Source organism: Macrobrachium nipponense, chromosome 1 (assembly GCF_015104395.2).
Source record: "Macrobrachium nipponense isolate FS-2020 chromosome 1, ASM1510439v2, whole genome shotgun sequence".
Lineage (NCBI taxonomy): Eukaryota > Metazoa > Arthropoda > Malacostraca > Decapoda > Palaemonidae > Macrobrachium > Macrobrachium nipponense.
This window is the reverse complement of record NC_087200.1, coordinates 186,245,334-186,260,001: the sequence shown is the minus strand read 5'-3', so window position 1 is coordinate 186,260,001 and position 14,668 is coordinate 186,245,334. Positions and strand designations below refer to the sequence as shown.

At 36.2% G+C, this 14,668-nt stretch overlaps 1 protein-coding gene across 7 annotated transcripts in view; it reads right to left on the bottom strand.

Annotated features, from left to right (window-relative positions):
* Window positions 1-14,668, bottom strand: part of LOC135219925 (protein prune homolog 2-like) — a 236,882-nt gene that overhangs the window by 127,607 nt on the left and 94,607 nt on the right. For all 7 annotated transcript variants that reach the window (XM_064257139.1, XM_064257141.1, XM_064257144.1 and 4 more), the window contains 2 exons: window positions 8,016-8,243; window positions 5,997-6,118 (listed from right to left, as the gene is read on the bottom strand). In XM_064257139.1, coding sequence (XP_064113209.1) covers window positions 5,997-6,118; window positions 8,016-8,243 — 350 coding nt within the window. The remainder of the gene's footprint in view (window positions 1-5,996; window positions 6,119-8,015; window positions 8,244-14,668) is intronic.

Genomic DNA, 14,668 nt, shown 5'->3' with positions numbered 1-14,668 from the left:
GAAAGGAATGCTTAGCTCATGAACTTCACATGTGGTTCATAGGTCACATGACATACCACATAACCTATTCTTATCCGTGTGTGCAATGCAATTAGTTAAGGAATTGCAATCATTTTAAAATTAATGAACAAAATAAGCAAATAGAATTTCTATAACAACAAAATGAATTAATTTTTTCTGAACCTCATAGACATTTAGAAGTATCAAGACATGTATATGAAATATTTACTTGCAACATTAGCCTATTACAATTCAAGTAAAACATTCATGGGAAAATGTCACATTTTCTTGAAAAACCCAAAGTTTATATAGAAATTAGTTACATAGTGGGTTTTTTCGTGGCATCTCTAGCCTATTAATAAAGTTTTAACCTCAGAGGATGCGCGCGAGAAAATTGAATATGAAACTTTTGTTAGGGGCACATAGGATCAGATTTTATCACAGCTTAATTTCAGTTAGCATAGAGAAATACAAAATCATGATTAATATTCTTCTTGGACTCTTATGTTGCTGTCAATCTTACAATAGCTCTGTTTCCACTCTTTGTCTAGTAACTTACTACAGTAATATCGAATTTTCTTTGAGATTCGTAATGATATCTATTTATTTTTTATAATTATTGGATATTTTTGTTTTTACAAGTCATCATAGACCTGGATAGGTTCACTCATTGTTAATGCCATGGATAAAAAAGTTTGTACAGCTGACTCTTTTGAATTCCACAAATATCAGCGAATTCATGTGGGTTAAGTCTGGCTCTAAATGGCTTTCTTCCCCCTGTATTTGGATGTCGTCTGAATTTACTTTGCCCTTGTGACAAATATAATTTCACTTGCAGGCTGATTAATGGAACCTGGTTACAGTATCCTGCAGTACGAGAGTTTTCACATCGCAACTTCAAAAATCTTTCGTCGCTGCGGACGACGGCAGTCGAGTACCGACCGCCTACAATGTGAAAGGAATAAGCACCATCATGGACTTCTTCGACCGACACCCGTATCCCAACGTTAATCTCGTTTTAATGCGGAATGCTCCAGCGGCTGTCGGAAATTGACTACAAAAGGGACATACTTCCGACAATTACGACCCAAAGGATATTCAACTCTACTTTGCTGGCGAAGGACTCGTGCTGGGGTGATTTTATTCATCGCGAACGTATTCGTGTAGCTTAGGATGCAGAGAACAAGTATTGAGCGCACAAATAGAAACGTTGGACCAGCCCAGTGGCAAATTTTCCCCTTGTTTTAACCATTTGAAATTGGCCCTTTCATTTGGCTATAGGTGGTTGTCTGGAACTGTGTAATGGACAAAAAGTTGTTCGAACGCTAGTTAAATGTGAAGTAGTATAACCTCGGTCATGTATCCTATTTATATATAAATTACAATTATCATCCCTATCCTATATTAAAATGATCATAAATAACATAAAATCGAAATATATTTTTTGCGTGTACGCCACTAGGAATCTATATATAAAGATGATCATACAAATAACCAGATCGAAATACCGCTATAATCTTTGCGTGGGTACGCATGGGAAATCTATTTAAAGTGCACATATATTAATCATAATTTATATGATCCATTTATACATATGTATAAATCAATCAGGTAGCCTATAATCAATCTGTTACCTTTAATCTTACCAATAACTGCAGTTATATAGAGTTGTATAGATTAATGAATCAGATATAACAGTTAGATAAAAAAAACAAACATCAGCAAACATTAATTTAAATTCATATATGAAATTTTATAGTTATATGGATTTTTAGGAACAGATATATACAGTTAGCATAAAAAGCAACAAATCAATCAGCATAAAACATAATAATTTTATCAATTCATATATGAAATTTTTATCATTAAAATATATTTTTATCATGTTAATCTTCGTTCTATGCGATTATCAGAGTACATTAGTATTTTCTGTAGCATATGTATCTTAAAGAGATGAAGTGAAAAACTGTATCAGTATATATCACGTGATCACTATTATTTACGAATATCATATGCATATTATGTCTAATATTTTATTACTTGAATCTGTATTTGTGTACACCATGAATCTTTTTTACTTATAAGTATTTTCTATTATCTATATATTCACATAGTGTCTGTATCACACTCCTATAAGTCAAATGCAAGTCAAGTTTGAGTAATATTCGGTAGTTGGTTTTGGTAGCTGACCGAGCTAATGTAAGTGGGTTTACAAATAATTAAAATATGGAATGTTTAGTCCATATATATAAAAGACTAAAAACTAAAGAGGTCAACCAATTGATTTGCTTGCAGGAATGTGATCAACAGACTAGAGACGCTAAAGATGACGTATACAATAAAAGTAGGCTAAGATAACATGCCGTCACCTGTAGTCATTCAATTGTTTATAAACTTTAGTCCAAGCTTCCTGCTTGAGACAAACACCGTGACCTATAGCTCAAGCGGCCTACGTGATTAGTAACTATGTCATCTGATGGTATGTTCGTATGTAACTATGTCATTGTATGTATGTTCATATGTTCGAGCTACTGTCTGTTCCTTTATGACTGGTAACCGAGATGGTAGTAGAAGAGAAGAGAGTTAGCTATTGTCATTAGAAGACCTGTACCTCTTTACCTAAGCTTTATCATGTAGAGAGAATAGAATTAGCCATCATCATTGGCAGAAGCGATCAAGCTATCGTCATTAGAAGACTTGTACAATCCTACTTGATCTTCACCATGTAAATTCAGAGAATATAAGTATTTTTGTACTTCGTGGTTTCTACTAGATCCTCACATCATTGCCGAATCATCATGAGTTTAACAACATCGTCGTCATAAAACCCACCCAAGAAGATAATACCGACTTCGTAAGTGATCTACAAACCCCAAGACACTCCATTGAATATGGAAGTGCAATACCAACCGACTTAGCGTAAGATTATCGCAAGTCTAACATTACCTCATAGGGCGCCTTATTATACAAGGCAACAAGCCCTAAAAGATGTAACAAAGTGGTGAAATAATCAAATTGTCTAAGCTAACAAAATAAATTAATGAAAATAAGGGTTCTCAGAAAATTTATATGATATACTATGTACATGCACAATTGCAATGTCCAACTATTCACCATGTACTAATGTATATGTAATAATAAGTTATATGTATCACAAATTTTATCTTTCAGCGATATAGCTGTTTCTTAATCATATTCTTGGTTTTATAGTAAATTTCAGTATTCTATGAATGAAATAAATTTTTTATTGTCCTTCCAGTAGTACCTTTAGTAACAGTCAAACTATTCCATTTTGCTAAATCACATTTTTACAAAAATATTGGATAAATCCTCTTATTAAAACTAAAATCTTTTGGTTTATAAATATACCCTTCTGAGTCTTTCTCTACCTACTCTCCATGTGGCGTAGGTGTAGTTCCACCCACCTGCTTGTGAACAGACCTCCTCTATCTTAGACCGGGTATTCCAGAGTTTACGCCACCAGAGATGATGCAGTCAGGAGCTAACGGGGCCCAAAACACTAGGGAATAACCTATTTTCCATCCATCATGGGTCAATGGTCATCTATGTACCACCAACGTCGCACCCAAACACCTGCATATGCCTTCCATATACGTAGTACTGTATCCTTGCTGTTACATTCCTCCTCCTTCTGCCATGATATCCTTGAGTAATGTAGAACTCAGAGTAAGCCTGTCTAAAGAATTTCTAAGTAAGTTGGAACCAGGGAAAGTGTTGCAGAGAGTTCTAACCCCCACCCCCGACCACCTGCCCCTGCAACCAGGAAGCCCAGGTACAAGCTGGATTACCACATATCTCCAAGTGTCCTGGAGGATCTTACCAACAACATGAGAGAGGGTACAAGCATTTGCAATGATAATAGCATCCTTATCATGATGGACAGAGGCATATTCATTGAAGGAAAAGATTAAAAAAACTCTTGGATTGCTTATTACTGCAAGGGAACTGGACTCTGCACATTGGGATTATCTTACACATCGCCACATTCAGTGGAAGTCTTACCTTTGGGGACACTGTATTATCTCCAGTGGATTGGGGTGGCAATGGTTGTGTTTTTGCAACCCATCAGAGGGGTTTTTCCAGTGACTGGACCACTTCTACGAGTCCAGAAGAGAGCTACACAGAAAGTGTGTTCATTTATTACCAGGGATGTCTTACCAGTGCCTCTAATAAGTACTCCTTTGAACAAACAGTTATCCTTGACCTGCCAAAGCTGAGCAGGAAAAAGAAAAGAACCAACCCATAGTTTCCCACTACAGCTGAAACAGACCCTAGGTCTGTAAGAGCCAAAGTCCAAAGTGGACTTAATCTTCATACTGAAACTTGAGAACACATTCAGGCTGTCTGTTTTAAGATGGCTTAGGCAAGGAAGTGGCACTCTGCAGCAATCCACTCATGAGGTTGTTTAATGTGAGAGTAGACTCCCTGTTGTGGGAAACTGTGGTTTCCACAGTGTGAAGTTCAACAAAGCCTCCTTCCAAATGATTAACAACCTCCTTCCACATCCGGGAGTGAACCTCTTTGCTACATGGTAGAACCATCAACTTCCAGTGCAGGTGTCTCATCGATTTGGATATTCAGGGAATAGCAAGAGATGCATTCCTACAGGACTGGGACAAATAGAACACAATTTACCTCTTTCCTCCATAGTCCCAGATTTCAAAGGTGTTGAGCACATTGCTAATCTTCAATGGAACCATTTACCTAGTGGCACTAAATTGGCCCTAATGGTCACCGATTGTTTCATTAAAACAACAGGCCAAAAAATTGATCTAATTGTCATTCACTGCTCTACCCAGGACAGTAAGAAAGTTGCTTTTGCACCCTTCCTCCTTCCTTCTGAGCCATGACTTTCACATTTTTTAAAATCTAGTCTACAAGAAAATTATGCTGTGGGTTTGGCACAGACTCCAGTACTAATTATGCTGTGAATTTGCCACAGACTCCAATACTAAAGTCTTTAGCTCCAGCCAACCTCTGGGCCTCTACACTGTGAATACCTGCTCTAGTAAGAACTCCTATTACCTTGTCCTTGACTAAGGTTCTTCAACTCCAGTTATCTCTGCAATTCAATGGTATTATTACAACCACAATCCATATGCTCCAAAAGGAAGTCTTTTTGACCAGTGAACTCAGCACTCTTAGATGGGGGAAATACTTTATGACCCGCATGACTAGCTCTCACCTGCTGTTATTTCCTGGCCAGTCATTCCTGCCCAAGAATGAGGCCACACTGAAGATGACGTCCCACACTCTTCTGCATTAACTCAATATTATGGATGAGACATTATGCTTTGTCTGGTCACTTCAGGTTTACCTAGATATCATGGCTCTCTTTATGGATGGTCCTCTTATGTTGCACCCTACCACTAACAAGCTACTCTCAATGCAAGGACTGAGAATTATCATAAGTGTTTCTAATTAAATTAAAGGCACCTTCCCTAGGACACTTACACTATAATAAAATGGGTTGTGTTGAAGGAAGCACCTATTTTTGGCAGCCACAGTAAGTCCCTCCCACTTTCCATGATAAAAAGTAATGGAAATCCTTCATGGATGATTTCTTTCACAGACCTAGTGACTAAGGGCAGGGCATGGCTAACCTATGCCACTGTTGCCAAATCAGAGGGAAAAGGATGAATCGCAATCTTCCAGGTAGCTGTTGCAGGCAAAATAAAGAGCCTTCCTGCCTTTTGTGCATTTATACTTCAACACGGTACTCAAAATGATACTATACTGGCCTAGACCAATGGTGAGAAAATAACTGATTTGATCAAGTCTGTCTCATTGAGCTACAGTGGGACCATAATAGTACCTCTTTTGCAGACTCACAGCAGCTACCAAAACCTGTTCTATATTTTTTATATACACATCTTTAAACAGAGAGAGAGAGAGAGAGAGAGAGAGAGAGAGAGAGAGAGAGAGAGAGAGAGAGAGAGAGAGAGAGAGAGAGAGAGAGAGAGTTTTATACTCACTTTCATATCAATCCGGCGTTCAATGCCAGAGATGACAACGGATCGCCAAGATCTCTCTTCACTTGCTTCCTGAGTTGCAGTGTACTCTGGTACAGGGTCTATGGTCGGTTGGGGCCCAAGTCCTTGTGAGAGGGGAAGAGAAATCAAAAAGTTAATTTAAAAAGATGTATACACTCCCCATCCTGCAGCTTTGGAACGATACAAAAACTGGATGTCTATGTAGGGTATCTGGGCAAAGTCCTATACGTAATGGATGAGTACTGATGCTATACAAATATTGTTTTGGCTAATGTCATACAATGAAGATATGGGAATGTTCATAATGTGCATTTATATGAACAAACGAGTAAGCTTACTTGTACTGCAATGACTAATTCTGAAGTGAAAGATTACTCAACATCCCATTTAAGTCTGTTGAGAATTAGTATACGTATATTCTAATGAAAAGAACTGGTGCAAAACATTATTAATAGCTTGTAAAGTCAAGACAAACTTAGATCTAATATAAACTTATAATCTAAATAGCCATTGCTCTCTCTTGGGAGACTTTGTGTAACAGAAAGGAACTTGTGTAATAACTTTAAAGTTTCTTACTCTCGTCATTTTTTTTTATTTTTCAATTCATGTTTTATAGTATTCTTTTTAAAAATACTTCAAAACTAGCGTCACTACTGTATATGAATTGATCCATAAGCTAGGAGCCCCTCATATGACTAAAAACTTTAACCTTAAATACATTACCACTCAGTCCTAGAAAATCCTGACAACAGAAAATGGCTGTGCAAATAATACAGACCTACGAGATTCAAGAAAGACTGGAAATGTATTGAAAGACCACTAACGTCTTGTTGCACACCCTGCTGACATACAGGGTAATGTCCGACTCACACACTGATGATTCAAGGCTGGCATGTCACTCTGTGGCATGCACCAAGTGATGGTGGATGTATTAAATGGATGACACATGTCACAATTGTGAATTAAAACTTGCTCCATGTAATTATGACAAATGGGGACACCATTGCGTCAATGTTGCGTCTTGTGCAATGACATGGTAACAAATGACAGTTGTTGTGACTCGACTGCGCATGTGTTGGGTGGTGTTGCACATCTACCATCACGTGGTGCATGTTGTCAAACTCAGCGATGTGGTTGTGATTTATAGCGATTGTTAGTGACTTAGTCGTAACCCCATTGTAATAAGCAAATTTTCGGCCGTTACGACATGCGTGGTCTTGAATCACCAATGTGTGGGTCGGTAACAAGATACGTTACGATACTTCCCTTAGGGAAAGCATTCATGGGTTCAGAAATTTTGAGCAGTTGAAGTCAAAGACCTACAGCACAAGAAAGAAAAGCAAATCTTATCATGGGGGAAAAACATGAAATTTAAGCCAGATGACTGTCCAAAGTTCTAAACTAACGAAATAGCAATAATTTTTCTACACAAAGGGATTCCAAATGTTTTGAGATTAAAAACCGTTAGGTACAAATTGTACAATAAAATCCCCAAACTCCATAATGTCAAACACACAACATTCATATAACTAAAGCAATAGGTTTTGCCCTGCCCATGAAATCTCAGTGTCTACCTTCGAGGGCGGGGCAGTTGGGGGGGGGGGGGGGGGGGGGGGGCAAATGAAAGAAAATTCCTAAGTAGTTAGTTCGAAGTTCCCTCTAATATCAAAGCAATCAACTTATCTCTAATGTCTCCCCTTGTTAACTTTCATCAAACTTATGAACTCTTCTTGTTCCATTTCCATATTGAAGAAATCAATAATGAAACAAAAGCCTTATTACACCAACTCTGGTATCACTGAATGAAAATTGCCTAAAAATATATGTTAGCTCCCTTTTTCATGAACTCTTCCATTACCTTAGTTCCTATGATGAAGGAAAAAACAAGATACAAACATCAAAATAGGTTGTCAAACTTTACATTTCGTTTCTGTCAGATGATATTCAAGCCAACTTCCCTTCCAACTCCATCCACTCGGTCTATTCTCCTTGATGACTTACTCTCCATGATGGATTCCTCAAGCTCGTCTGGCGTGTCGATGTCGTCTGGCGTCAACATATCAGTGAATTCGTCGTGCGAGAACATCTGGGCATCGTCGTCCTCATCATCTTCGCTGTGTTGACTTAACGACGATATGGAGTGTTGGTCGTCGTCCACGGCCACCGTCAGGAGCTCCTCCGTCACCGTCAGTCGTTTCTTCCGGTTGACTTCAAGAGTGGAAGGGCGCTCTGCGAAGAGGGTCAATTCACAGTTTATTCAGCTCTCAAGTGTTCTGACTCATACATACATAGACCTATATATCTACTTACTGTAATGAAATTTTCATACAATATCTTAATAAATATATATACACATTTATATGTGTATACGTGTAATCATTATGACTGTATATATATATAATATATAACTATATTATATATATATAGATTATATATATATATATATATATAAATATTAAAACCAGGGCTTGAATGAAGAGCATCTTTATTTGCGGCTAGTTTCAGAGATTTACTTTCCTCCGTCATCGGGCAATCTATAATGGAATATTATTTACAATTAAAATCAATGACGTAATATAATTTACATTGAAACAAAACAAAATAAGATAAAATTACATAGTTACTATGTTACATTAAAATTAACAAAGCAAAATAAAATAATATAAAATTATACAATTACAAGCAAGACATAATAACCTAAACCCGCAGCAAAATCTTAAAATATAGAGAAATACACTGTTTGTTGTCAAAGAGCAGAAAAAAAATCTAAAAACAGCAATTCAACAGACCTTTCATTATTACAAAGAGAGGGTTTATCTCTTAGGGTATATAGAGACAACCATTCCGCGCTCCAATGCGTTGGTTCTGCAAGTAAGGACTGAAAAGGAATCTACATTGATAGGATGGTCATATTCTTCAGTGTTGACGAATAGCACTAAATGGTGGTTTGCTTAATGGCCTATTTGTCCTAACAGATTTCAAACTTCTGGTGTACAGGCGATATGTCGATGACACATTCTTAATCTTTAGATCTAATAACCACATTTCACTGTTTTTAGAATACTTGAACTCAAAGCACAGCAATAGAGAATTCACTTCAGAAAACGAGGCAGAAGGAGAGCTGGCCTTTCTTGATATACTAATCAGCCACAGTGAAAACGGGTTTATCACATCTGTTTATAGGAAACAGACTTTCACGGGTTTGACCACCAAAATGTCCTCATTTATTCCTGTTCAGTTCAAGAGAAATTTGATTACGACCTTAACATCGAGAGCTTTTAATATATGTTCAAATTATGTTAATATGAACCTAGAGTTTAATTTCATCAAGAAGTGCTTATTTTTGAATGGCTTTAGCAAAAGTTTTACTAATACGTATATAGGAAAGGAGCTTCAAAAATTATTACTTCCAAAACCTACAACTGTCACTGTCAACAGAGCAGGTATGTATTTTCCCATCACGTTTCTTGGAAATAGGTCATTTAATGTTAAAAAAAGATTAACCAAACTTTTGCATAAATTCTACCCACAAGTAAACATTCGAGTGATATTTAAGCCTAAATCTACATTACAAAAATTCTTCAGGTTCAAGGATGTGATACCAACTGAACTGCAGTCAGCTATTGTGTATAAGTATAAGTATCATTACTGTAGTGCAATGTATATTGGAAAATCTAAACGGCAGTTCAGGGTTCGCATCTTCGAACATCTCGGAAGATCTGTTAGGACAAATAGGCCATTAAGCAAACCACCATTTAGTGCTATTCGTCAACACTGAAGAATATGACCATCCTATCAATGTAGATTCCTTTTCAGTCCTTACTTGCAGAACCAACGCAATGGAGCTCGGAGTGGTTGAGTCTTTATAGACCCTAAGAGATAAACCCTCTCTCTGAAATAATGAAAGGTCTGTTGAATTGCTGTGTTTTTAGATTTTTTTTTTCTGCTCTTTGACAACAAACAGTGTATTTCTCTATATTTTAAGATTTTGCTGCTGGTTTAGGTTATTATGTCTTGTAATTGTGTAATTTTATATAATATTATTTTGCTTTGCTAATTTTAATGTAACTTATAGTAACTATGTAATTTTATCTTATTTTGCTTTGTTTTAATGTAACTTATATTACGTCATGATTTAATTGTAAATAATATCCATTATAGATTGCCCGATGACGGAGGAAAGTAAATCTCCGAAACTAGTCGCAAATAAAGATGCTCTTCATTCAAGCCCTGGTTTTAATATTTATTATTCGTCTCCGATTTCCACGGAACTCTTCTATTGTTGATATATATATATATATATATATATATATATATATATATATATATATATATATATATATACTATAGAAAATTATTTATTTATGCATGTGTGTCTGTGTGGTGACGTTTATATATAGGAGACATGTGAAGGCTGATACACACTGTACATTATATCTTTACAGTAATTAACAGCTAATAAGCCGATACACAAGCTAAATTGCACCTTTACTGTGATTTAGCTCATATATACAAGTAAAAATAACCCTAGACGCCCTGGAAGACAGGAGTTGGTTTCAGCCACAAGGTAAATACGTTCACTCACGAGGTTATAAAACAAGGCAATGAATTAGGTTTAGCAAAACATGGCTTATTAATGCTGCTATAAATAAAATTAACTGTTCTCTCTCCTTGCGTATTAAGATGATGCTTTATGTAAATATGTAGTACACGAAAGCCTCGCAATAGTCAATTACAACTGATTAGCATTTGTAGCATTAAAATGTTTTTTTTTTCTTTTCTTTTTTAAGGGTTCCAACACTCAAGAGAAGACTGAGAGAATGGTTGAATGATGTGTTATTCAGGTAAACTTTTCGACACTTTTCTTGAGTTAGTTAAGTACATTTGTGACTGATTGTCATGGAAATCAACTGAAATACTTGTGACCGATTAAGTGGGTGTTGTAGAACGCAATTAGAAGTCTTGTAGCTGACGATGCGTTGCAATATTCAGCAACATTTTACTCCAACATTCATATCTGGGTGGTTAAGTGTTGTGGAACTCAAATGAAGATTTGCGATTTACTGTCAGAGCACTTGATTGAGTATTGATGCATTCACGTGCAATATTCACAAGAGAATGATACAATATTCTACCAGAAGGTTCGTGAGACTGGAAAAACGCGCCCAGTCCAGCCGCTACATTGGTGGATTCACAGCGGATGAATCATTGGCAAAAAGGCAATGGATGTCTCCGAACACAAAGAGCTATCAGAGGGACTTAGTAAGAACGACACACAGTGGCTAAGCACCAGAAAGAGTTACGAATCACTAGTGGTTTGGCGGGGGGGGTGTAGGGGGTGGGACCTGGACACGTGCCCCCACACCCCCCATGGTAAATAATGGACCAATAAAAACAAATAATTTTGAAGATTTAGGTAATATAAATGAGCTATATAAAAATGGTAAAATAAAATATACTAGAGAAATAATAAAAAAAATTTCAGAGAATAAATTAATAACAACAGTGAGAATAATAATAATAGTAATAATCTTAATTGGGAAAAACTCTCTATCACGAAAGTTAAAAAATGTTTTTTTGGCCTGAAGATGAACCCAGCAAATGGTTGGAAAACTTTAATGTGTTTATAAATTACAACACGAACGTTTAACATTTCTATTATTGTGGACCCCTTAGAACAAATAATCTTCATGATAACAATAATGGAAACGGTATTTCCTGATAGAACAGGTGATTGCTGTCCATTTCATATATATGCATGCATGCATTAGTATGTACTATAATATGAAAATTGGTACCCAACTCACCGCCCACCCGATTGAAATTTGTCTTGATCCGCTAGTGTTGACAATGACTGAATAACTGATGGTGATTTAATATCTTGTCATAATCACACAAACTCTAATCAATTTGTAAGAATGATATATATTTACAACATCATATATTTGTTTGTATGGTGTTTTTACGTTACATGGAACCAGTGATTATTCAGCAACGGGACCAACTAACTGCTTTACGAGACTTCTGAACCACGTCGAGAATGAACTTCTATCACCATAGAAACACATCTCACACCCCTCCACGGAATGCCCGAGATTCGAACTCGCTGCCAAAACCATACCGACCACACCACTGAGGCGCTTACATCATCATAAAAATTACAAAAGAAAAACAAAATAACAAAAATAATGTTCACGAACGTAGATGGACAAATATATTCATTTGAAACTTTTATTTTACTAATTAGAATTCTATACACAAACACCTTAAACGCCCGATTCATCGCTTCATTAGACCGACTCGCAAAACAAACTGTTCAAGTCGACGGTATTACTCAGTGGCTGATTTAAGAAGGGGGGGGGGGGGGGGTTAGTATTGTGAGGGACCCCAAATGGATATGAATAATAGAACATTATTTCCTCTCAATAAATCTTTATTAGTAGCCAAAAAATGGCATAGTTGATGATTATTTCAACAACAACTACTCTACTTATTATATATATATATATATACATATATATATATATATATATATATATATATATATATATATATATATATGTATATATATGTATGCTTATAATACTATACATACATGATAATCCGAAGTGGGCCACTATCAAAGATTTCTAGATCCACCACTGATATGACTAACACCAACATATTTCATAAAACATTATCATCATAATTTAAAGAAAGGTCCTTCAAGCCTCATTCAAACTGGATGGTGTCTAGCAGAGTTATTAAAACAAAAGTTACAAGCTTTTAAGGGTAACCAGTCCTCATAATCAAGTATTCGCACTTGATAATGAGGACTGTTGTCCTTGAAAGCTTGTAACTTTTTCGAATAAATAACTACGCCAGACACCCTCCAGTTAGAATGAGGTACTTTTAGTTCTCGTACTGTTGCACAGAACAATTGTGCATGTGATTTATATATATATATATATATATATATATAAATATATATATATATATATATTATATATATATATGTATAATGTCTTTGCGTGTATGTGGATTTTGTGTATGCACGTGATCGCCGTATAATTTTTTTTTTAACTAATGCAAAACTTCCCTTTGGGAATGGCAACGCTAAGAGGTACATTACAAACTTTGACTATAATCCCAAGCACTGCGACACTATCAACCACTCACGGCTTAGAAAAGTGAGAAAGAGGAAGCTGGAGTAGTTGGACAACAAGATGAAAGAAAGGAAGTGCAAAAGACAAAGGAGGTCAAGTACAAAAAAAAAAAAAAAAAAAAAAAAAAAAAAAAAAAAAAAAAAAAAAAGTGGAGCGAGGGCCAAATGGACAACGAAAAAGAACCTTGAGTAATGCCTACGGTGCACCACGTCAGATGCACTGACAGCAATACTTCTGCTTTGGAGCAATTCGGTTTTCAGTTCCTCTTTAATTTCTTTTTTCTAAGAGAACAAAGGACCTTGCAAATACAAGTTCAGTGCTGCATCACTATACAACACAAACTAAATATGTATATATGTATATATGTATATATATATATATATATATATAATTATATATATATATATATATATATAGCAGTAAGTTCCTGGCAGGGGGTTCTGTTCTTGTAGCGTGCTGATAAGCGAAAACCGCCATTAACCGAAACTCGGCGATTTATGGTGCTTATGGTGCCAAGTTATGGTTAATGGTGCCATAACTCAATTATCATCACCATAAAGTGCTGATAACCGAAACTCGGCCTGTTATGGCCACCATAAACCACTGATTTTATGGCACTAAACAAGCGCCATAAAACCGGATTGCCATTAACCGAGTCCACTGTTAATGGGGGGGGGGGGGGGGTGGGGGGGGGGGGGGGGGGGGCCTGACTGTGTGTATATATACATATATATATATATATATATATATATATATTATATATATATATATATATATATATATATATATATAAACTGAATAACGAAAAATTTGTAATGTGATGAATATAAAAATTAACGATGGAGTGCCGAGATCCTTCACAGCCACTCCATCGTTTCAGTCTTTCCTTCAAGGCTTCTACCTTTAGATATTATATGATATTATATATGATTATATATATATATATATATATTATATATATATTATATATTACAGCAAGATTGTGATATTGTGATACCTGGGATTTCCATTTTCAGGGAATTTGTGAAACCCCCAATTCACTCAGGAACATTTGATCCCCGAGGGGGTTAGTACTAATTAATGCAGCAAAAAAGTGATTCATCTATATGGTTTTGTCGTATTTACTACCAGCTCCTTGGGGATCAAATGTCCCTAAGTGCAACTGATACCCAAGGGGGTTGTACTAAATACGACAAAACATTGATTCATCTACACTGTTTTGCCGGAACAGTGATTTATTTACACCGTTTCCCCATGTCTAGTACTATCCTCTCTCGGATCAAATGTTTCAGTGTGTTTAGTACTTGCCCCTCGGGGATCAAGAATCCTTGAGCACCTTTGATCCCCAAGGGGCTATAATTAATTCACAGCACATGTGCATCTGGTATCCAGCTCCTGATTGGCTAGTGATCAGCCAGTCACAAGGTTGGAAACTCGCCAGTAATCACCCATCCGTCACCGAGTAAACACCTCCGCTCTCACCTCTCCTGTCAAACATGTCTTTCAAAA